This window comes from Ambystoma mexicanum, chromosome 2p, assembly GCF_040938575.1.
Source record: "Ambystoma mexicanum isolate Mex_15411 chromosome 2p, UKY_AmexF1_1, whole genome shotgun sequence".
NCBI classification, from domain to species: domain Eukaryota; kingdom Metazoa; phylum Chordata; class Amphibia; order Caudata; family Ambystomatidae; genus Ambystoma; species Ambystoma mexicanum.
Window position 1 is genome coordinate 1,119,926,030 of NC_090923.1, and position 25,555 is coordinate 1,119,951,584.

The following is a 25,555-nucleotide window of genomic DNA, read 5'->3' on the forward strand; positions in this document are numbered from 1 at the left end:
ACTTGAATGTTCTTAGAAAGCTAATGGGTTCCCCCTTCTGAGCCAATGAATAAAGCCAATCTTAAACATCTCACTTATAAGACTATTTTTCTATTCGCCATTACATTTATAAGGACGGTGAGTGAACTACAAACTCTCTCAGTTCAAGATCCATTTATAATAGTTCACAAAAACAAAGTAGTACGTGCACATTCACGTTTTATTCCTAAATGTATTTCAAAGTTCCATGTTAACCTGTCCATAGAACTTCCTGCTTTCTTTCAAAATCCAAGGAATTCAGCAGAAAAGAGCCTCCATACACTGGATGTCAGAAGGGCTGTTATGCATCGCATACAAAAGACAGACACTAAGAAAAACAGACTGTCTCTAAGTCAGCTATTTCAAAATGGATTGTCAGATGCATCCAATTATGCTCTTCATTAGCCAAGAGAACCGTACTTTTCACACCCAGAGCACACTCAACTCGGGCCATAGGAGCTACTATAGCTTTTATTGCAAATGTACCTTTAGATGCCATTTGCAACGCTGCTACTTGGAGTTCTATTTACACCTTCACACAGCATTACTGCTTAGATACATTCACAAGGTGATACAAGTCGGTCAGGTGGTGTTAAAACATCTTTTTACAGCTGTACCGTCTAAAAACCCACCACCTTTCCCAGTGATGCAAAGAATGTGATTCTAAGCAGATCCACAAGCCTTAGAAGGAGAAGGTACACATTACTTACCATAATCGTATTTCTGATGCTTGTATCCGCTTAGATTCACATGCGCCCACCCATCCTCCCTTCTTGGAGTTGAAGGTACATAGACAACTAACACCTTTCTTTACTTCCTGTACTCAGGATAGTATTACCGACACACCCAGTCGACCACGCTTTTTGAACTTCTAAAGCAAACTATACAATACTCTGTACCTATCACTAGATGTTGGCCTATGCAAAGCATGCGATTCTGAGCAGATCAAAACATCAGAAAAATGATTATGATAAGTAATGTATGCAAAATACATTCACCATAGGTTCTTAAAATGCACTCAATGACCACAGCGTTTTCAAACACAATAACGTATTTATGTTTGCGGTAGCTTCAAAAGCTACCGCAAATATAAATACGTTTTTAAAGCTGCGGTTTTATTTCTAAGTTTTCCGGCTCCTCCAGCCCGGAAAACATAGAAAAAAAAACCACAGCTAGTGCTTTTAAAAAAATAAATAAATAGCACTTACCGAGATGCAGCTGCAGCTTTTCTGCCTGTAGTCTCCAGTCTGCGTCCGCCGAGTCCCGGCACCAATGAAGGAAAAGCCACCCAGTGGTAGCTTTTGTTTACTACAGCTGGCTGGATTTTCCTTCATTAGTGCCGCAAAAGCAAGCACAGGCTGGCATCGATTTCACAAAATGGATGCCCCCATGTGCTTCCTTTTGTACATTTTGAGCTTCATTTGCTCAAAATTTTACATTGGCATTTTTTTTTTTAAGTCCCTATCTATTTTTTTTATTATTGCCCATCTTTTTTTGCAGTAAAATTTTCTGGGCAATCCATTCCTTTAAGGCTGTTGAGATGCTGCTTCAGAGTGCTAAAGGGGAATAGGAGAGCAGAGGGGTTGCTGGAGTGAGTGAGTGAGCAAGTGCATGTATGATTATTAGGCTGTGGAGAAAGAGCATTTACAGGCAGTGCTGGTTAATGGTAGTTTGCCTTTTAAAAAGTGTGCTAGCCTTAAAATGCTGTTGGAGTGGAAGGCAGATTCTAAGTGTCTGCTATTCCTGACCTTGTAAGTGACCTCAGAGACACCCTCTCTGTGATAGAACTCTGCCCAAAGTTTAAATATCTGACAATGTAGAATTATGGTGGGTTTGAGCAACCGCAACCTAATTGTGGCATAGTTAGTTGCCAGTCATAGTTGGTTGCCAGTCATCGTTCACTTTCTGCCATCTCTTAAACATTTCTGAGCACAAATTCTCCATTGAGCATGCTAAACCTGCTAATGTTCCAAGCAGACACCTCCCTTTGAGTGGGGGTTGGAGGTATTCTGTCTTCAGCTACGGAGCAGAGAGGCAGGCTTCAGGTCCTGACCTTTTGGGTTTCTTATTTTAGGGGGTGGCGCTTTCCTGTAATTGTGTGCTGGCACTTTGGTCCCACCTACAGTTTGGCTGTTAAGGGTAAGTGCAGAGATTCTCGCAGTATCGGGGGTATGCCCAACTAGGGCTTCTTAGTATTCCATTGGTGCCCAAGGCATCCATTCCATTTAGTTTTCATGATCAGCAATCCAACCCATTTGATTAGCAATTTAGTTATTTTCATTGCTGCGAGAAGTTTTTAGTATTCCAAAGACGTAAAATTAACACACAGCATGTTTGTTCTTCTGAAAGAGCACAATCGAGGACAAACTACTCCACCCCTCCGCCCCCAACCCCACAGAAATTCACATATAACCTAAAATGCTTCTAGAGCAGTTTACAGGCTCATCACATGCAGGATTGTACTCCGAGGTGCCCTGGTATGGGCCATGTTTGTTTGCCCACGTTGAAGCTGTTAAAGCAAAGTCAGGGCGGCCGACTTAAGTGGAGTGTACTGTCTCAGCAGTGTGGGGACATTGCCTGTTTAGATGCGGGAGAAGAGGGTCCTAGCCTGCCATCAGTAAAAAAAACTTTTTACCAGTGCACTCTTGCACTCCTACTTCATGTATGAGAAGTTTGTCATCTTTGTTCCTTCCTATATATTTTATTTGAAAATGTAGAGCTGAAAGTAAAGAAGGAAAAGAAAATCTTGACTGGCAAGTGACTTGTGGACACGTCTCCAGAGGCGATCACCTCACAAACCTTTCTTTCCAGGTTACTGCGAGGACCTTTGCCCTCAGGACAGTAGAATTCCGATACTCGCACATACGGGACAAGTCGACAAATCAGATTGCCATGATCTATCTCCAAGTAAACAATGTAGTAATAATGTAAGAGCAAAAGCAGAGTTGGAGACTGTGTAGAGGGGTGTTGCAGCAGAGTAGGAGAGGAAAGATATTTGTTTGTGTTTGTTTACCACTGGCCGGGGGTTGTTGGGTAAGATTTTCATATTAATGATGCATCATCTTGATGTGTGTCAATCCCAGAATTTTTTGCTGGACTGGCAGATCATTTTTCCCTATACCTCAGTGAGTGGGAAACTTTTTACACACTCAGTCTTTTACTCTTTTTATGGGTTTCATTTTTAAGACTCTCCATGGTGTCTTTTTAAAAGTTATCCTCTTTGACAACTTATTGGCAATAAGTGCCTATTGTTGCTCGGTTGCCTTAGGGGCTCCCATTTTAACTTGTTCTGGATAACCTTGTGAGAACTACATTTCCCAAGGGTAGAAAGGATCTTTGGATCCCGTTTTACATTTTATCAAGCTAGACCAGCACCCCCCACTTTAAGTGGGGTGCTGGGGAGATACTGAGTATCCCCATTTAAATGTAACCTTTATGTTACAAGGACAAACTTCCCTTTAATGGCTGGTGGAAGTGAACCTTTTTATTAATTCAGTGCAACTTTACCGGGGGCTGTTTGCACAGCCCCAATAAAGGCACCCATGGGTTCTCATTTTACCAAAATGGCCCCTGTCATTTTTTCCGCATTTTAATGTTCCTTGTCCTTTCTTATTCTTTCTCTTGACATCGAGTGTGGGAAAATCCTTTGTGTGATTTTTATCTTCTGCGGGAGTTCTGAGGACGCCCCGCCCAAGGTTCAGAGTGTATGTGAAGGCAGGAAGCGAGGAGGTGTCAAAAACTCTGTAGCCCTTGGTCTTCCAGCCTGGATTGCCACCCACAAAGTTTGAATGTTGCAATGCTTTTTGATTGGCTGTGTTCCTGCATAAAAGTCTGAACCTGCAAGCTGAAGAGGTAGTCTACTACTGGACCCAAAACCGAAGAGGAAGATGAAGAAACCACAGCTGAAACTATTTCCAGCGACCAGCGAGCCTGCTGTGCAATCGCAGCCTGCTGTAGCCCTTTCTCCCAATCGACCATGGGACTCTGAAAACGACGACCCCGACAGAGCCTGAGACCCGCTACTCAAGAAGAGCTGCATTTTGAGCCATCCCACGTTGCGCTGTGACCTTGCCAGCGATATTCTGTCTTCTGTGCTCCTGAAAAGGTGCCAAATCCACAGAGCTGAATCCAGCCGGGAGGAAACTCTTGCCTGGAGCCTTCTTCTGTGATCCCTGCTGCAAAAGTCCTTCCAAAGTCCTGTCTTCAGTCTTCTTGTCAAAGGAATCCATAGACCAGTCTTTGGCTGCAGATCCTGAAGTCTTCCTGCTGCAACTCTTCTTCTGTGCTGAGGTACTGTGTTGGCTGGGCTATTTTACCTACCTTACACCTTTGTGATTTCTGCATAGCTTTGGGGGTTTTTCTGTGATTGGGAGGCCACTCTTCCAGTTCACTCAGACCCACTGTCTTCTCTGAAGTCCCTGTACTCTCAACTAACTTTAAAGTGAAATACTTACTTGTTTGAACAGTCTTCCTCTGGAACTCTGACTTTGCCTGCAACTGAACCTTATCTCACCCTGCCTACAGCTGACACCTAGACCACTAGGGTCCGACTACTGCCTCTGAGTGAACTCATGCTATAGAATAAGGGAAGGACAGGATAAGAAAAGGTTTCTGCCTTGAAAAGAATAACAAGTGTGCAAAAGTTACTTGTAAAAGAACTTGGTTGGTAACTGTAACTGAGAGTAAACAGTTACAAACGTTACTACTTACCTAGGAAATGTGTTGCCATTCTGAAAAGTATATGCAACATCTTTCTTTCCTTAGAAACTGTTTCGCCATTCTAACAGTAGATGTAAGGTTATATTACTCACCTGTGATTTGGTTGTGCCTCTTCCCAAAAGTAGTGCTGTTGGTTCCCCTTCACTATTCCTGTTAGGATAGATGTGTCCCCAACTGGGACTTACTTCCCTTGACTTGCTGTTTTCCTGTCCAGAATAAGTCTCCCTTAGATTTTACCTACCTAGCATAACCTTCAGTCATTCATAAACAGTAACATTGGGATTTGCTTTCCCTGGTCTGTTTTAGATCGACACAAAGAGAGTATTAGGTTTACACCTGTCTTTTAAGTTGCTGATGGCTCCTTTAAAAAGTGTATAGGGTTTACTTATCTTGAGTTAACCGTGTTATCCTAAAATAAGTTAGTTATTGCTTCCCTTAGTCTGTGAACTGAAAAGCAACTGTAATTGAATATTAGGTCCAACTCCCCTAGAATAACTGTTATCCTAAATCTGATTTATAGATGTTTTACTGTTCCTAGAATAAGTGTTCCACTATTCTGAAAAGTATATTGTCCTGTTGACTTACTATGTGATTTCTTGCTGAGCGCCACGGTACAACTGATAGGATCTACTACCCTTGTTTTACTGAAGGTAATCCAAAAGTAACTATTGGTTTTTCCTCCCCAAGAATAGGTGTGACATATACTGAATGTGTATGAAAAGGTTTGACTTACCTAAACTACTGTTCTCTAAATAAGGTCTATGCTTTGGTCTGTGAACTTTAAAGCATAGTGTTGTGTTTTTATAACTGTGCTCATATATAATGTGATGGTACTTATTCCCCCCAAGATTTATCTGGGCCTACTTGTATTTAAATAAACCATTTATGTTGCTACAATACATAGTATGTCAGTGTTTCTTTGGGCCATATGTGTAATGCAAGTTCTTTGTACTGATTCTACAGCCCTCTCTCCCTCCAAGGATAAGCCTGGCTGCTCTGTCTACGCTACCCTGAACTCAGGCTGTACAGCCTTACACTAAGAGTGGAGTCTTGTACTGTCTCAGTTGAATGGTTTTACTAATCCCTTAGGTGGACTTCAGAAAAACTGTCCCAACAGGGGTAGATGACTTGGAGCACTAAGAGAGAAAGATGAAGGATTTGTGTCAATTTCAGATTATTAGTGGGTTTGATTCAGCAGATATACAAGATTCATATGTGACCTACATGGCCCAGGATCCTCATCCTATTAAACTGGCTCTTTATGTTCATTATTTGTTGCAAAATCTTTTAACTTCAGGAAGCAGAATTGGTGATCAGCATGATTGCTAATTTGATAGAGCAGCCGCTGCAAAAATGTAAGGTAACCTCCAGATTAATCACAAGAAATGAGCTAAGAAATACCTTCAACGCTTTCACGGTTCCAAGCATGTCTGCCTCTTTGAATTCCCTAGCACACTCCTGCCTGGCTGTGATGGGTGGAGTTCAACTCAAAGATCCAACCTCCATCCCTCCAAACCCTGCTGGGTAGCCCCTATTGTGGTTAGAGAGAGAGTCTTAAATCCAAAGGCGATTTTAAAATCCATTCATTTGCCAAAGCTTGAGCAGGGGAATATTTGAAACTTCCTACCACCCCTCTAACGTGCTTACATGGAACTTTCTCTGAGTCAAAAGGCCGACATACCTAATACGGAAGGACTGCTGAAGTTGGGTGGTTGCTTTTATAATTCCAAGATCGGGTATATGATTTGTTTTAAAGCATCGTTCTTTCATTTTACTTGTTAGTTTCATTGTTACTTGATTGAAGGGTTTTACTGTTTTGTAGTATAAAGTGTAGGCAATCTCACTTTTCCATTACCAACCTTGTAGATGTGTATGTAAATTGTGTGATATGCTTTTTTGAGTTTGACCTGCTTTGTGTTATGGCCTAATACATTGCTAGATGTGCCTACTTCTGTGTGGACTTAATTTTGATTATTTGTGTATTTGGTTAACTGTACTTACACGCCACCCCCATAGCTCCTGAAATCTCCCTTCCTGCTCAGATCAAATTACCTATATTCAATTTGGCTAGACTAACTTGTTAGTAACTATGTTCACCGACTCAGTTGGCCTCTCAGAAACCTCCCACAGGGCTAGCTCTGCAATTCCATCTCAACACCCTGCTGCATCTTCTGGCCTTCATCATGCGTTGCTGAACAGAGGACATACATTTGGAATCCTGCGGTCTATCTAGCTCCTGTCACCTTCCAGTACCACGATTCTGCAAGTGGAGACCCAATCCCTGCCTGCAAAGTCACCTCTGCACCCATTTCCCAAGGACCTCTTCAGCACTAGCGATTGGCGTAAGTGGTCTCCCCTAGGTCTTATGAGCCACCTTGAGTTTTCTCCTTGTGTGTTTCTGGGGCAAGACTGCATATCCCTTTTTCCTCACCCCTTAAGAGTGTGGCATTCTCCAGGGCGCGTAATGTCCTTCTGTCCAGCTACCACCTCCTCATCTTGTGTTGGCACCTGGACGTTGGAATTCTCCTTTTTGGGAACTATGACTCTTCAGAGAGGTGGTTGCCCTTCTTTCTTCACAGGAATTGTACATACGTTCTTCACTGGTGTCTCTATAACCACAATCTGTCTCTAGGCTTTCCCCCCATTTAATCCTCTGGAAGGACCTTTCTGAATGAAACCTAAAGCTCTTTTTGTAATTGGAAACCGTATCTTATCTCTAACGTTTGTTGAACCATTGTTCAGGGGCTTGGGCTGGACATTTTAAGTGGGTAGTTAGCATTTTGTGTACGTTTTATTTTTAAAGCCGTGTGCTGTTGTTTTCCACCTTAAACTGTTGTGTGGAAACCTTTATACTGAACTGCTTTGTGAAAAGTGTGGTTGTTGTCCTTCCACATGATTTTTCTGGTATGTTTATGCTTGTGTTTACACCTTCTCGCTGATCTTGATCTCTGTGCACATTATTGTTAATAAACCGAGTAGATACATTTTTAGCATTTATCTGTGTTTGCAATTCTTTACTCTAGACCAGTCTCCACTTCCCGGAGGAGTTGCGCCTTGCTGCTCAGTTGCGCTTACCAGTTAGTTTGACCTTACTTTAAGGGATAGGTGTGCACATTGCTGCAGATGGTCCATCTATACTCCACACCAGTATTATCAGAACTTGTGTCAAGTCCAGTCATTAATAAGTAGCGTTCACTGGTGCCCAGGCATAATTAACACAAAACACACAAGGCATGTGCCCAAATCTCTCTCTGTGGGGGAGTGGTGGGGGGGAAAAAAGCAGGCAAATTAAAGGCAAAATCTGAAAACAAGAACTGGACCCATCTAGATACCGTTAATCACCTAGCATTCTACACCCAAATGTCTCTGAACTGCGAAACATATAAACTCATGCAACTTCTCACTTCTCATGCCACCCTTACTTTTCTCTTCTAGGGCTATTCGTTTATTGCCCCCTCCGTGCTATTCAGCTGTAACGCCGTCATGACGGATGTCATGGATCTGATGAATGCTGAGCGCCCAGGCAACGCCACTGTCGCCCGCAGCGCCATGATGAAGGTATCGGTGTTCACTGCAGACCTCCGGGTATTCGTAGAATTAAAAATTGGGGAGATCGGATTTAATATTTGGCAAAGGCAAGAAATGTGGTGTAGGGGTGGCACTGGTGGAAATACTGCTTAAGAAGCAGTCTGTGTTCTGGATCACCTTTCCTAGAAGCTGCTCTTGTTCCAGAGGCTTCTTGGTAGAACTAGTCCTTTTTTTGGAGTTTTCAGGTTGGATGCAGCTGATCGGTGCTTGTTAACCTCCACTCTTGTAATGCATTACAATCTTGCACTTACATTACCATGGGACCCCAAATTGCATGATTGCAGAGTTCTCTTGCATGACGTTGGGGTGGGGGGAGAGGAGAGGGAGTAAGTAAAATCTTGCATGGACTGCAGATGGGATAAAAGGTATGAGGTGTATTTTGTGTCTCTGCCGTTTTCTTGTGTTCTGTTCTCTGTTGAAAGGCAACTCTGGGTTCTCTTACTGGCCCTCGTAATTCCGGTCTGCAACTGGAGGGCCTGGAGGTATTTAGATATTGAAAACCAAACCCCCTTTCAGAGCGCAGACCTGTGATCTCACTGATGAAGTTTAGGGTTCTCTTGACTGGATGGGGCAGACTGTTCACAATGAAGGCAGCTCGTGGCCACAATGCTGAGACGTGTGAAGGTGCAGAATCAGGGCCTGAACTTGTTCATTCGAGGTGCCAGACACAACTCTGGGATGAGCCAAAGTGAGGGTTGGTATTCGAACCCTGGTTATATGAAAAGGGACTTCCTTTCCTTATGGCTTGGCAGCCTGATCCCCAGGTACAGGATAGCTTCAACCCTGGTCATATGGAGCGGGACTCATGCACTGATTGGTCAACAGCTTCGTCACACTGCAGACTTGCCTTGTTGATTGGTGAAACCCTCCCCCATAGACTCCACATCACTTGAGTGTGAGGGGAGGAGGGTGGTGGTGGGTTGAGAGGGTTCTAGCTCCAAGAGGAAGAATTCGGTTTGAGTGGCATTTTCTTGCTTTCATGATAATACACTTCAACTTGGCACCCTCTGTGGTTTGGAAGTGAGGGACCCCTCAGAAGCCACTTGCAATTCCCCTTTGTCATTAAGTTTGTACTGGGTGGAGGGGGAACTAAACACTAGGCATCCAAGAGACAGACTGGTTTTGTGACTAGCTGCATATGTTAGCTTGCAGTCAGCTGTACCGGCAAAGTTCAAAGGTGACCTGTAATGACACCTGGGTCCTGCCTGCAGCTACTGGTGACATGACACAGCTTTGTACTGTTCTTTGGGGACATCCACACTCCTTATTCATGTGCACTCCTTGGTTTGTCATATGTTCGCCATAACTGGGCCAACACGGATTCCATCAAACTAACAGCATGCTCACTGTCTGCAGGAGAGAGGTGGGGGTGAACTTGATGATTGGCCCATTGCACTCCCCTCAAACATGCATATAAAAGCATTTCAATGTCCTGACTCAGCTCCCTATTTGGGCCATGATCTACTCTCCCTGTTCAGTCACTCCCTTGCTACGAATGCTCTGAATATTCACTTTTACTACATCGGCCTACTTGGCTCCACATACCCACCCTGGTTCCCTTCAGTTTTCAGTCGATGCCCCTGTGGCTGCTTCAGGCTTGCCACTCTTCCACACCATACCTGATCATTCTCCCCCCCCCTCCGTTTTCCATCACACTCCTCAATATATGCTGCCCAACCTAGCACATTTGCCATCAACGTGCATGCTCCTCCCCTGTCTGTTACCATATCTCACCTCCCGTCTCCCCTACCCCACATCAGTGCCCCACCATTGTCGCTTGTGTATCGCAACCTGGTCCTTTCCCCTATACTACTTAAGCATGTGCCTCAGTCGGTGTTTCTCCACTGTCCCGGCTGTCATTGCCACACAACTTTGTCTCTACTCTGCCTCTTCCCTGCATCTCATCCCTCCCTGCATCTTCTCTGCACTGCTATCTATAATTGCGCTACTGAGCCAGCATTTGGCCCTTCACATCTACACTTAGAATCTCTATTGCACCCCTGTCATTGCCCTGCCCAGTGCCCTTTATCAACTCATTGACATTGACCCTCTTTTATTCCCTTCATTTCTCTGCCATTCGCTCCATTTTTATGCCCCCTTAGTTATGTTCTATGACAATACCTGGTAACCAGCTTTTATTTTACAAGCAAGGGGGTGCAAGATTGCCCTGGCAAACAGGAATGGCGGCCTCTGTGCTAGGCTGTGTGAGGGTCGAGGAACTGCCAAAACGTCACTTTGCTTGGTGCAGCAAAAATCCTTTCTCTTTGTATGGCGGGGCCTCTTCGTGCTGTTGCTTCGCTCAATGTCATTACTCATATGAGTAAAATGAGGTTGCTGATGTTACACGTCTTGACACGTAGGTAGATCTATTTGTTGTGCCACAGAGCCCTACGTTTAATAGAGGAAATGCAAATGTACTCAAATAGTCGAGTAGCTACTGGATCCTGGGGAACCCGGTCACCCTACTACAATCTTGCAAGAAGTTATGGGCTACTCAAAGACCACTTTACACCTCTCTTGTTCCCAGGACTCTACCTTTTTCCAGCAGTATGACCTAGACATGAAGGAATCCGCATTGGGTGAGGGCAGCTTCTCCGTCTGCAGGAAGTGTCGACATCGTTCAACTGGCACCGAGTATGCGGTTAAGATTCTAAGCAACAGGTGGGTACAAGGGGTTAGCTTGTGGGCAGAGGGCAGACATTTGATTAAAATTATGTCTAAAGGGGGACTGGTGCTTGGAACGGGTAGGGGTGGGTGCCAGACTAACTCTTTTTGGGGGGTGCGTGATCTCTTTATTGCCATGCATACTGGCAAATCTCCCCGCCATGCCGCAACCCATTGTGGTAATTCCCAGATCTTGGTTGCACACAGATTGGGAGAGAAAGGAGGCGAGATCTCAATTTAGGAATCAATTTGTTCAGACCTACTTGGTGGCGAAGAGTAGGTAGAGGGCTGCGGTGTAGGCAGGGAATTGATGAGGTGTGATGGCAGAGAATAGTCATCCTGTTCTTTGGGTGTGATGTGCAACGCTTTATTTTGAGCAGTCTCCCTGTTTAACCATAAACATTTGCAATTTCAGAACTTGTTTCACTTTATCCCCCTGGAAAATGCACTCCTGATTTATTATTTTATTTGCTTCTTTGCTCGCTGCTTCTCTTGTCTGGTTTGTGCTCAGGGCTTTGCAGCAAAGGGTGTAGAGCGGAAAGCATTGTGCACCTCTTTCCTGTCGTCCTGCTTTCCCTGTTCGTTCAAGCAGCTTGTTGGGTGAAATTCTCCCCACTTTGTGAGTCCACCAGCATTTTTGATGGACTATTGAATTTTTGGACTGATTCTCCTGAGTGAGTGGTAACCTTTTTCCACGCTCGCTCATTCTTTTACTCTGGCCATGGGAACCTTTTATTTTTGTTTTACCTCTATTTGATACGTTTCACTGGAGTTATGCTTTCCTCCATCTTTTCTAAATTCCACCTTTTTATTATTGCACTCCACAATACTTTCTATGAAGTGTTGATGGTAGCTCCTTGAGCTTCCCGTTTTTATTTTACTTGCATTAACACGTTACCAGGTCAGGGGGCCACTTTATGTCCCACCTGTAATTTAGTTTGCGAGATCAGCACACCCCACCTAAAGTGGAGTGCTAATGGGAAACACTGTCTCCCTTTTATCGCTTAGTAACTTTTAGTTACCGTTGCAAGTTCATCTGACAAGGCTGGTGGCAGTGTACCTTTTTGCAAATTTGTTTTTGGACTTTTGTCACAGGCTGCTTTTGCAGCCTGGGGTAAGGGACACAAGGGTCACCATTTGCCTAAAATGGTGGCTGTACATTCTGAAGCCCTGTTCTTGATGACTTGTTCTTTATTGAGCCTTCTACCTACCTAGGTGGGGGAGATATGAGTCTCTTGTCTTTGGCTGGCTTCCCTTGGAAAGCCCAACAAGACTCTTGAGTGCCTGAAAGGACAGGAAGTGGGGGAGGTGACCGAATGTCATTGTCCTGCAGTTTGCCTGCCTGGAACCAGTTTGTGCTGGGAGGCTGGCTATCCCCATTAAACAGCCACCCCCAAAGTTTGAATGAATGCATGTCTCGTGATTGGTGGGCTCTGCCAGTTTTCCTGCATAAAAGTCGAGGGTCATGGAGCAGAAAGTCAGTCGACCACTGGAATGAAAATCTGAAGAGGAGTTTGTAGAAGGACATCCCCAGCAACTTCCAAGCGACCGCCAGAGCCGTTGAGTGCCCACTGCCGACCCAACAGCGAATTGCGAGTCATCGGAAGATCGCCTGAAGACTTCTTCCTCCCCAGGACTGGTCGGCCTAACCAATCGCAAGACCACCTACATTGTGCGCCGTCCCTCGAAGATCTGCGACCTACCCGGCCTGCAAACTCACCCTGGTACCTGTGCCATTTGTGGTGCATCGCCTCGTGAAGCGTGGTTTTGGCTGAAACCTTATGGCCATACTTCTAGGCCTGCAGTGACTCTTTCCCAATCCTAGACGTCCACTCAGTCGAGTCGAGGACCGAGAACAGGGGAGAGAAGTCTGCCGGGCGACAACCATTGCTGTTCCGTAGCCTGCAAAGGGCTGTAGCGAGCAAGTACTGCGAAGATCCTCTGCTTGGCGTCCTACTGCAAGGGTACAACCATCTGATCCCTCCAAAGTTTCCTCTTCAGCCGCCAAGGTCAAGAAACCTGAAACGGGGTCTGTTGTCGCCTCACCTTGGGGACCGTCCTGTGACATTGTGTTCTTCATTGAAAAGATACTGCCCTGCTCCTAGGTACTTACTTAGGGCTTGCTGTGTTCTTTTCTTCCTGCGGGCTGCATTCAGCTAATCCCTGCACTCCTCCAGGGCCTACCGTGAGCTACATCGGGGTGGACGACCCATTGTGCTCTTCCTTGCCTTAGGACGCTTGTCCTTGGAGCTATCCAGCTAAGGCAATTGTGAATTTCGTTGCCAAAGCCAACCTGATTGTAACCAACCTGCAAACTTGAAGAGTGTCTGCTGAACACCGTCCCTTTTGATCCCTGAACTCTGCTTTCGTGCCTTGTCCTTGGTCACTTGCCCCCCAGTACTGCTCTGACTTTGTGAGACTCGTCTAAGACAAAGTTGGACTTTGTAAAACAGGCTAAGCTAAAGTTAAAAAAAGTTATCAAAGCTGCTATAAGTTTGCATATATGTTTCAGGATGTTTGATTGTGATTGTTACCATTATTCCTATTCTAAGTATATAAATGAATTTTGCAACTGTTGTCCTATCAGACCTGCTCTCCACCCTAGATTCCAATACCTCCTGTGTCCTTATCTTAATGGCTCCTGCTCTGGCTGATTTCTGAAACCACTCCTTCGCCACTGGAGTCTTCCCCTCCCCCTAAAGCACTCCCTTGTGCACCCACTTGTTAAAAAAAAAAAAAAAAAAAAAAAAAAAACCCTGCTGACCCTTCCTGCCCGGCTAACTATCGTCCAATCTCCACCACTCCTTTCCTGGGCAAACTCCTGAAAAAGCTGGCCATCTCCCAGCTTAATTTTTACACTGAATCTATTGGTTGTCTCCATGACCATCAGTCTGGCTTCAGAGCTGCCGGAAGCACGGAAACTGCTCTCCTGAACATCCGTGAAGACTTGCTTTGCAACCTTGATTCCAACACCCCCTGTGTGCTCATCTTACTTGATCTCTCCTCTTCCTTTGACACCGTCAAACATGCCATCCTGCACCACTGTCTCCGTGATAACCTGGGTATCACCGATCAGGCCCTGGCTTGGCTGACCTCCTTCCTCTCCGACCAACCCTCCCAGGTCCAACTTGGGTCGTTCCTCTCCTCCATCTCTCTCTACACATGTGGTGTTCCCCAGGGGTCTAACCTCTCTCCCTGGCTGTTCAACCAATACCCGGCACTACTTGCCCACTGCATTTCTGATCTTTGCCCTAACTTTCAGTGCTATGCAGATGACACTCGACTCATCTTCAGGCTCCCTTCCGCCACCTCTTCTCCTTCTCTCATCTGACTGGGTGGTGTCATCGCCAATGATCTCTCCCTTAATGCTAGTAAGCCCGAGATTCTCCCCATCGGCACACCTGCTCCCTCCTTTCCAGTTACTCTCTGGCCGGCCTCTCTTGGCCCTCTTCTTGCTCCTACCTGTGAGACTAAATACCTCGGGGTCATATTCGACTCCACACGTTCCTTCTCTCCTCACATCTCTGATGTCTCATAGAAGTCACACTACCAGCTGCACCTCCTCAGAAGTATTCTCCATTTCTTCTCTTTCCCCTAGAAGCTCACCGTCTCCGGAGCTCCGGTTCTCTCTAGGCTGGACTACTTCAACAGCCTCTTTCTAAATCTGCCTGCCTCTACTCTCCGCCCTCTACAACTCATCCAAAACAGGACTGTGGGACTTGTCCTTGGCCTCAAGCCCAGGGATCGTATCTCTCCAGGACTGAAATCTCTGCACTGGCTCCCAGAGGTGGCGAGAATTAAGTTCAAAGCCCTATGCATTGTCCACAAGGCCTTCTGGGGCCTGGGACCTCAATACCTTCAACTCTCTCTTCCTAAATATCTTCCCTTTCGAGCTCTTCGCTCACCCACCTCCAACTCCCTCAGTCGCTTCCCCAAACAGCGAGTTGGTGGATCTCTTTCTTCTGCTGGGGCCTCCCTCTGGAACAGCATCTCTGAAACTTGAGGAGAACCATCTCTGGTTCCGGAAGCACCTCAAGACCTTCCTCTTTGATTCTGCTTTCTCTCTTCCTCTTCCCTGCTGATCTCCTAGCTGAATCTGAAACTGCACTGGTTACCTGGCTACCCGCTGATCTCAGGCCCAGGTCCCCTCTCTGCCAGTTTCACACCTGCACTACTACCTGGCAACCCTGGCACTCGGGGACTGTTCTGTATCCCCACAGCCCCTACTAGCACTTGACACCTGATGTCTGCACTTACTCTTGCACTTGCCACTAGCTGGCCGCACTTTTTATTGTCCTTATTTAGCTTACTGTTATCCTATGTACTGCGCCCCCCATTTCCCCCGCACTTTTCCCCTTCCCTGCACTTGCGCGATCTCAATGTCACCTGGCCTACTTGAATAGCTGTCTGTCTTCCCTCCGTTTCCCTCCCTTGCCTTGTCCGCCTTGAAACACTTGTGTATAGGCGCGTTGTAAATGCCATATCATATATTATTGTGATATAGTACTTGCCTTATTGAATGCTACAAGCCTTGGTGTATATAAATAAATACCTAATTTCTATTTAGCTCCTAGTGTGTAAGCATTTACTTGACCGAAGTGTATGCTTTCAGTACTGTGTCTAACTCCAGCACCTCCTCCCTCCTAGACAAAGCCTGGCTACTCGGCCATTGCCACCAAACCTTTGGGTAGTTTTTGAGGAGTGTAACGCTGTTCTCCAAGGTGGGCTGTCTAAAGTCTTGTCACAGGCAGGACTTTAGCAAAAGGCAAAAAACCCTAACGCAGCCTTACGGGAGCAGAATCGTGGTACAAGCGACAAAAATAACAGCGCTAACATGTATGGCTAGGTTTCTCCAGCCCTGAATTGCTCTTGCGCCGTTGATTGCATAACTAACTATTGGTTCCATAAATAATTGTGAATTCTTTCATATTGACTATGCAATCTTATAGGCTTGTGTTCCTGACCTCTGATTAGTAAATGCAAGTCAGCTTATAATACACATTTCAGTGTTCCATTCATAGCTTTATCATGTTCACTGGGCAAATAAGCTTATTTTGCCAAACTTGTATAACCACCAGGTTTTGGAGTCAATACTGTAATTGCATCACATCCACTCCCATCTGTTGTTGCTGGCTTTTACCTCTTTTTAGAATATTGTATACATTGAATTTATTTAATTTTATTTGCTATAGATACCATTGTAATCACCTGTGCAAAGTGTATACATCAATAGTGTAGATCCTGCAAGTGCATCGTGACACTGCCACATGGATGGGCCCTTATAGCGGCACAAGGAAAACGGCGAGTCTGTGGTCCTTGATATTGAGGGTCTTCTTCTCTCCTGCAGGATGGAGCTGAATGTGCAGCGCGAGATCACAGCCCTGAAGCTGTGTGAAGCGCACCCCAATGTGGTGAAACTGCATGAGGTGCACAATGACCAGGTAAGATATGTAATATATTTAGTTGGTCAGGCAGTGTTTAGATGTATTTAATGAGTATGCAGTGTTCACACTGCAATGTGCCTAGCCCAGTAATATTCACAATCCACGCTAACCATGTAATACTCCTTCTGCTGTTCACATTATATGAAATGACTGGTCCACATTCACACACCCTATAGTTACACTCTATATAATGACACATATTAACTCTACTTCTGTCTTCTCCCTCTACCTCTCCCCCTTCCCTTGCTTTTCTCCCCCTTCCCTTGTTTTTCTCCCCCTTCCCTTGCTTTTCTCCCCCTTCCCTTGCTTTTCTCCCCCTTCCCTTGCTTTTCTCCCCCTTCCCTTGCTTTTCTCCCCCTTCCCTTGCTTTTCTCCCCCTTCCCTTGCTTTTCTCCCCCTTCCCTTGCTTTTCTCCCCCTTCCCTTGCTTTTCTCCCCCTTCCCTTGCTTTTCTCCCCCCTTCCCTTGCTTTTCTCCCCCCTTCCCTTGCTTTTCTCCCCCCATTCCTTGCCTTTTCTCCCCCCATTCCTTGCCTTTTCTCCCCCCATTCCTTGCCTTTTCTCCCCCCATTCCTTGCCTTTTCTCCCACCATTCCTTGCCTTTTCTCCCACCATTCCTTGCCTTTTCTCCCACCATTCCTTGCCTTTTCTCCCACCATTCCTTGCCTTTTCTCCTCCCATTCCATGGCTTTTCTCCCCCCCCATTCCATGGCTTTTCTCCCCCCCATTCCTTGGCTTTTCTCCTCCCATTCCTTGGCTTGTCTCCCCCCCCCATTCCATGGCTTTTCTCCCCCCCCATTCCTTGGCTTTTCTCCCCCCCCCATTCCTTGGCTTTTCTCCCTCCCCCCCCCCATTCCTTGGCTTTTCTCCCCCCCCCATTCCTTGGCTTTTCTCCCCCCCATTCCTTGGCTTTTCTCCCCCCTTCCCATGGCTTTTCTCCCCCCCCATCCCTTGGCTTTTCTCCCCCCCCATCCCTTGGCTTTTCTCCCCCCCCCATCCCTTGGCTTTTCTCCCCCCCATCCCTTGGCTTTTCTCCCCCCCCCCCCTTCCCTTGGCTTTTCTCCCCCCCCCCCCTTCCCTTGGCTTTTCTCCCCCCCCCCATTCCTTGGCTTTTCTCCCCCCCCATTCCTTGGCTTTTCTCCCCCCCCCATTCCTTGGCTTTTCTCCCCCCCCCATTCCTTGGCTTTTCTCCCCCCCCATTCCTTGGCTTTTCTCCCCCCCCCATTCCTTGGCTTTTCTCCCCCCCCCATTCCTTGGCTTTTCTCCCCCCCCATTCCTTGGCTTTTCTCCCCCCCCATTCCTTGGCTTTTCCCCCCCCCCCCATTCCTTGGCTTTTCTCCCCCCCCATTCCTTGGCTTTTCTCCCCCCCCATTCCTTGGCTTTTCTCCCCCTGGCTTTTCCCCCCCCCATTCCTTGGCTTTCCCCCCCCCCATTCCTTGGCTTTTCTCCCCCCCCCCCCCCATTCCTTGGCTTTTCTCTTCCCTCCTCTGGCTTTTCTCTCCCCCTCCTCCTCCCCCCTCCTCTGGCTTTCTCCCCTCCTTTCCCCTGGCACCCCCCTCCTTTCCTTTGGCTTTTCTCCCCCCCCCCTTCCTTTCCTCTGGCTTTTCTCCGCCCCCCCCTCCTTTCCTCTGGCTTTTCTTCCCGCCCTCCTTTCCTCTGCCCCCCCCCCCCTTTCATCTGCCCCCCCCCCTCCTTTCCTCTGGCTTTTTTCCCCCTCCTTTCCTCTGGCGTTTCTTTCTCTGCCCCATCCCTTCTCTGCCCCACTTCTTCTCTGCCCCCCCCCCTTCTTCTCTGCCCCCCTCCCTTCTTCTCTGGCCCCCCCATGCCTCTGGCGCTTCGTATCCCCTCCTTCAGTTTCATACCTATCTTGTGATGGAGCTTCTCCGGGGTGGAGAACTCCTGGACCGGATCAAGAAGAAGAAGCACTTCAGCGAGTCGGAAGCCAGCGGGATCATGCGTAGCCTGGTGTCCGCAGTCAGCTTCATGCATGACGCTGGGGTCGTACACCGGGACCTGAAGCCTGAGGTAGGAGGGCAGGTGTCATGTGAATACTATTAGTTGCAAAGGCCCCATCACACCGTCCACGTATTTAAGGTAAATTGTGTTCCTCTGCAATCCATTAGAGACCATGTCCTGCCCGGGGAAGGAGATGAAGTGACTCGGCTGGAAGAGAGATGTACTCTTTCAGTATTGGCAGGGCCAGCCCTCACTACTAACATTTCCCTTTTAGTTCTATCACTGAAATATGTGTATGCACTTTTGTAGTACAGACTGTACCTGTGTTGGATGTACATGTTTAGCGTCTTCTGCAATGTAGTGGTTGGGTTTGGGAATATTTTATCGGCTGTATTGCATCACTCGATCCCCCTTGTGCTTCCTGCTTTGGATGGGTGTATGGCGAGGAGGGTTTGTATGATGCCCTTCTGTGTGGCACTGTTCGAGGCCATTTCAGGGTCTGGCATTTTTTACACATTGTTAGTCTTCTCTGCGTCTTGCAGTACATAATCTAGAACGCTGTGCTCAAATCTGTGTTCATCTTAGTGTTTGACGACACATATTATTGCTAATAGAAATAGTGAAAAGACTTCAGTCCACCATACTGGATGGAAGTATACCTACTAGGTATCGTACTAAAATTGCAACTCAAAAATGCTGACTCCCATTACTGCGCCCAATTGGAGCAGCGGTTACCATTAATGTAAGCGGGGGGGGGGGGGGGGGAGGGAGTGAAGAACAGGAAAAAGGAAAAAAACATTAAAAAAAAAAAAGGATTCTGCATCATCGGCACTGCACCACAAAAATGGGAGGAACTGACGCTGCAGGGGTACAAGGGAGTCTGCGGCGCACACAGAAGTGCACCGTGGTATAGGTAAGTGGGGTGGGGGTTGGAGTATTGCAGGGGGAAAAGTGATCTATCTGATCACTGCGCCGCCCTGTAACTGGCGTCGACATTTTAGTCTGCGCAGTTACTGGTGGCGCAGTGATGACGTGGATTGGCTCTACTATGTCTTTTTGTAATTCTTAATGCGCAGACATTGGCTTCCACACATGGTTGGATATTTTAAAAGTAACTATTGTTTACTTATCCCCATCACTGACATTTGTACTGTCTCTTACTATGTCTACGGAGTACCATTTGTCAGTACTGTCCCTTTTTGCCACCCCAGTTCCTTCCTACTGCACCTAGTTATTCCTTCTGTTACTGCATCCCATCTACCGAAGTAATGCCGTCGTCCCTGGGCGTTAGGAAGGTTTTCTACAAGTCCTCTTCTGAGGGTGTGAGAAGACCAACCTGTAGCGTTAGGAAAGATTTCAACCAAGTTAGTCCTGAGTCTCGGTAGTAGTGGGACCGAGCAGCCTGGCTTCACTCTTAGGAGTGGAGAGAACCGGTCATAAAGCACAGTCCACTCCCTTATCAGCACATGATCAAGGAGTATCCACATAGACCTACTGGAAAATATGCTCTTTATTTACCATAATTGTAGCAATTTCCAGATGCTTTACTTGTATAATCACAGGTATTATGAACACAGTAAAGTCTCTCTAAAAGTTTTTAAAACATAGCACTCACCACTGTAAGGGAGATTTTTCCAGAGCCCTCTGCTGAGGGGCTTGAAATCATGTATCCCAAAGTCAAGACAGAGTTCCAACCAAAAGATAGGATGCCCTCTCTATGGGGAGCAAGGACAGGGTAGTCCGGCTCAACTCAAAGGAGCGAAGAAGGGTAGTGGATAGGTACACATCATCCCAGTAGTTAACACAAAATACACTACACAGATATATTGAATGTGTACCTTTTTATTATAGGATGTGACATGGATCCCACAAGTTCAAATAAGTTATTCATTTGGCTACACTAGAACAGTATATAAAAACAGAAAAGGGCCTAAGCAGACAATTGACACTCCTGAAGCTAAATGTATAACCTTTGCCTGGTGGTAAACTCAGCACATCAGAATGTTTAGGGGTGGGCAAATAAAAGGATTTCTTGACGTAAGCAACACACCTTGCTTAGTCATGTTCAGAATTGACGATGCCAATGTATGAAAAAGCACAGTATTCCTCACAACCTCTAGTGTGCGGTAATACAGGCTACTTGCAGGGAAAACATACCCGTAAACGTCACCTTGAGGTAGTGAACGTGTTGGAACAGAATTCTTATATTTATTGGATTCTTGAGCCGCTTTTTATTGGTTTCACCCTACATGGGTTTTAGGGAGTAGGTTGGGAGCATTTTTAGTTTTGGCTTCACCAATGGTGAAAGCCATTTTCCTGCATTGGTAGCCCAATGTATCTTTTTGGTAGCTATTGTGGCATCGGTGCATTTTTTCAAAATCTGTTATCTACCATTTTCTAGTATAGGGCTTCCTTTGTTCAGGGCCACCAGGAGGTGGCCTTAAAATCCTCGCTGTGACCAGGTGGACTCTGTGATCTCACAATGGCAGCCTGTATATTGGCTCCAACAGATTTTGCCCAGTGCATGTCCTGGAGCTCTTCATCTCCCTCCCTGCAGGGGTGGTTTAGGCAGAGTGTACGTTTTAGAGTTGGCTTCAACAGGGGTGCAAGCCATTATCCCACGTTTTACCTTTTTGATAGCCATTTGGGTACCAGTATATATATTTTTAAATCCTGCTCTCATCCATGATGTATTTTAGGGCTTCCTTTGTTCAGGACAAACACGAGGTTGGCTCAAAATGTATGTTCTGATCACATGGGCTCTTTGTGAGCCCACATGGCAGTCTCCATATTGGTTCTAACTGGTTTAGAACAACGATGGCCCCTAGGGCTTTCCCTTTCGCTTCCAGCGGGGCGGTTTAGGTTGAGTTACAGTCCTACTGACCAACCAATATGCTTGGTAATGTGAACCTTTTCCCCAGACCCTTCACTGTTTGGTTGTCTGGCCTTTTGCCAGCTCCTTTTTGCAATGGCCTTAACGCCCTGCCTTGTCCCTGTTTCTCTCTTGGTGTCCTGTTCGTCTACTTGGAAGTAGGTCTGCTAACCTGCTTATGCAGTTTTCCCCACTGATTCTCTCAATTCTTTCAGATTTTAACACCCTTGCTTGTACAGTGGCTTGAGCATATTACAGTGTGGGTTTGTGGCCTCTGCAGGTACAGTCCAGTTGTCATGAAGACTCGTGCTGCCTCGCTACATCTGCTAGGTCGTGCCTTCCATGCTGGAACTTTTTTCTAGACCCAGTACCGCTGCATCCTGCTGTTTCCCGCCAGGATCTTGTTCTTGACTGTGGGACACTGCTGTGGTCCAGAAGTGTTCCGAGACTCCACATCCCGGCCAGATCTTGAGCTATTAACGTCTGAGGGTTCCCCCAACAGTTAGCCCCGCCCTTGGATTGTTTGCTGTTTTGTTGCCTTGTTCCTTTGTCCACTGAGCAGTCCGGAGCAGTCTTTGGGGGTTCCTTCACCTTCCTGAGTCTTCGCACAGAGTTCATCAGTGCAGGCTTGAAGGTCCTTTGTTCCTTTTCTGGGTCATCACTGTCGTGGGATGCAAACCCTGGTAGCCGGATCCCATCAACTGCACCTGGAAAAGAAGCCCTTTATTTACTGGGTTGTTTTGCTCCTTTGAAGCAGTTTTTGCCTGAACTGAAGACCCCAGTACATACCTTTTTGGTGGGTGATGATACATGACACTACCCCCTCATGCACCCCTCTGGCTGGGATTGTGAATCCTTGGTGGAGAGTCTCAAACGCATTTCCCATATACTTCTATTGGGGCTCCTCCTGCTCTGCTGCATCTTCCTCTGGGGCTCCTGATTCATTCATCAACCTCCATCTCTTCTTTGCTCTCTTTTCTGGCTTTCAGTGGAGTTGTTTGGCATGGAATCTGCACCTCCAATAAAGTAGTTGGGCCCCCTTCATTGTAATCCAATAGTTTTTTGTGGAATTTGCAAACTGTCTTGAAAGCTCCCAAAGGGACTGTAGGGATTCATATCTGCCCCTGGACACAGTTCCTGTGCCGACTAGGGGTTCACCGAGTTCTGACTCAAGAACTATAATCTTGGTGCTTACCTGGGATTTTTTCTTTTTTTTTAATTGCAGTTTTACATTTTTCTAGCAAGGAAATTATTTTAACACTGTTGCTAATTTTGCTGACACTGTAAATATTTACCCCGAAATGTATTGCTAGGGTAAATATTGCTGAAATACGTTATGAATTTGTGGAAACCTTTTGGCTATGGTTTGAAAATGTTTCCTACTCGCTATTGCTATGATTAGCTATCATGTGTACATTAGCATTATTTTTGATACTATGCCCTAGGGTGGTCCAAGTTAATGTGGACAGTTGATGTAGGCCTTAGAGACTTCTAGAGTATTTCCCTGTTGGTAAAAATGTCTACTTCCTTTTATCTGCCTACCCCTGCCTATATGTGGTGCTGACCACCAGGTCCAGGGCCTTCCACATATACCAAGGTGGAGGTTGTGTCTTTAGGACACTACAGAATTGTGCAGAGCTATGAGGAACTTTACCTGCTTGCTAGGTTGTGTTGTTCCCTTGTTCTTCCCACACCGTGTTCATTTATGCTGAGTGCCCACTTAGGGCAGCAAACCCACATCTAGGCAGTGGGGTAAGGCGAGTCCTTCAATACTATTACTGTTTTTTAATAATATATATAATATAGTGCATCAGTGTGGTGTATTTTCTAGAGATGTGTGCGAACCAATGATACCTTTGTGTCGGCCTGCTACTCATACCTGAGAGTTCAACCTCATCACTCTGTCTGCGTTAACCAATTTTAAGAGGTTTGGCTTCCCTTGTTTGCCAGGTGTTAGCCCCCCATTACAGGCTGTGGTTGTAGTTAACTCAACAGTGTGTGGTACTAAAACTGCCTTCACGTTCAGGCACACTTCCGTTTGGTACAAGGGTTCTCTATATACTTGGAAGCTCACGGTTCGGATACCTGGTATTTCATCTACCCTTCGTTGCAGAGGAAGGCCCTCTGGATGAAATGACAAACAGTGGTTCTCAGGAAAACATTTCTTTTTGCAGAGCTCCCTTCATTGACGTCAGTGGAAGCCCCAACATTGTGCTGTAGATTTAACCCTGTCCTGACCTTTGGAGGTAGGCAAAGTCTTTTTCGCTTTATCTTCCTTGCTCAGTCAGCTCATTTCTTTTGGAGGCACTAGTTATTTCTTAGTGCAGGGGTACACTGTCTCCTTTGCGAGATTCCTTTATTTTACTCGAACATACATCACCTCACAGTGAAGTGATGCAGGGGTAATTTGGATCCCTTTCCTTTATTCTTTTTAACACGTTTTGTTAAAAATAAATGTGAATGTCCAAGATGGCCTGCTGAGAGTGATTCTTTTGTTTGTGTTTTTTGTTTTTACTGTGCACGCTTTTATGCTTTAACGCATAATTCCCTTCCGAGTAATATACACTCAATGTGCCACACGTTGTTCTGCCTATCCTTTGGCCATGTTGTCCTTTGGACCTCTTTCTGCTATGAGGAATCTGGAGACATTGTTCTTTCTTGGGAGCCACCCCCTTTGAGGCTTGGTAGGTGAGCCCAATACACAAAACCCTCCCTAGGGGTTTGGGAAAGTGGGACCTCACTGGGAGGAACTCCCATCCCGCCCCCCAGTGGAAAAAGGACGCCCAGTGGAAAAGGACTCCCATTCCAATGGGGACCTGCCTGTATTATCTGACTACATGGGACTCAGCCATACGGACAAGATCTCGCTCTGCTTGGCTCAAGGTAATGATGAACTAACACCTGTGTAACAACCTGTAATGAACATTATGCCCTCCCTCATAACAGGAGAGAGAATAAAGGGTCAACGATCCTTCAGTGGAGGTTGAGAAACCATGCAGAGGCGAGGCTCCGGCGTGAGTACAGCACAGAGCTTGCTGTGGTGCGGAGCGAGGCGAATGCCAAAGCCACCTTTACGATACTGAGGCATACTGAGGCTGAGAAGCCAAGGCCAACCAAAGCAAAGCTTATCTGGAGGTGTGACCACACCAAGGAGGTGGTGGGCCCTATGCCGGCGAGCAAACACCCAAACCAGCAACCGAGGGAGTAGTCAATCCTCTGTTTCCGATGAGAGAGTAGAGGGTTTTAACGCCACAACGAACTGAGTCCAAGGATCACACGTATCCAGTCTGGAAGACTGGCGGACGGGGAGGAGCACTGCGGATGAGACACGCCCTCACTGGAGCGGACCCTGCAAAGTTGAAGGTACGCAGGTTGCCCAGGTCGAGGGGGAACAGAGAACCAAGTGAAATACAGGGTCACAGACGCACAGAGAAAGACTGACCAAAAGACTGAATGGGCATGACTGGCAGCCATGACTGGAGACTCCCCAAACCTTGCCGATTATGAAAATGAAAACCTGTGCAAGGAAGAAGGCTGCCTACTCCAAAGTGCGCGTCCTCACGCACAACAAAACAGCAGTCCAAAAATTGCCCTCCCTCAAAGGCCCTATCGACCCTGCGCCAAAGAGGTGAAGAGCTAGTCACCGCCCACGTATTAAAAGCAGCCTCGGAACTGGAGGACTGCGACCCCCTGCGAACCCTGAGGACTTTCGTTTGCAAGGAGCCGAGGATAGTGAGCCCTGAGGGGGCTGGAGAAAACATACCCATGCTGGGGATATCCTCGTCTCCTACTGGAGGCCAGGGGGCTGGTGCAATGCTGCGGGACGCGGAGATGGGAGCGTCTGAAACCAGTGAGGCTCCCCCTCTGGCGAACAGAGGGCGGAGCAAGGACCTTGAAAGAAACCACGCCCTCTCTCTTCTCCCCCTCGGCTCTACCGCGATTGCCCGCTCTACAACCGCTAAAAGACATTACCAACGAGGGTTAAACCATCGAGGCAACTTCTAAACCTACAAACAATACAAGCGACTTGGGTTCGAGCAACCCTCACAATTGGATACAAATCTCTGCTCAGGTCCGACCCAAAAAGGCGTATGTTAGGCAGAAACCTGTACAGTTCCCTTAGGGACCACTGCAAAAGGCTTAGGACTACAGGTGTTGGCATTAAACCCAATTGGTAGCAGTCTGTACCACCCAGATTTACCTGGTAGCTGTGGCTGAGCAGCCAGACCTCTCTCAAGAAGTTAGACAGTATATAGAGTATACAAAATAGTTACCAAATACAGTAGCACAAGCACT

General features: G+C 46.6%; 1 protein-coding gene across 2 annotated transcripts in view; it reads left to right on the forward strand.

Moving 5' to 3' along the window:
* Positions 1–25,555, forward strand: part of RPS6KA4 (ribosomal protein S6 kinase A4) — a 407,770-nt gene that overhangs the window by 312,890 nt on the left and 69,325 nt on the right. For both annotated transcript variants that reach the window (XM_069645153.1, XM_069645152.1), the window contains exons 10-13: positions 8,173–8,295; positions 10,853–10,986; positions 16,337–16,430; positions 18,286–18,456. In XM_069645153.1, the coding sequence (XP_069501254.1) occupies positions 8,173–8,295; positions 10,853–10,986; positions 16,337–16,430; positions 18,286–18,456 (522 nt within the window). The remainder of the gene's footprint in view (positions 1–8,172; positions 8,296–10,852; positions 10,987–16,336; positions 16,431–18,285; positions 18,457–25,555) is intronic.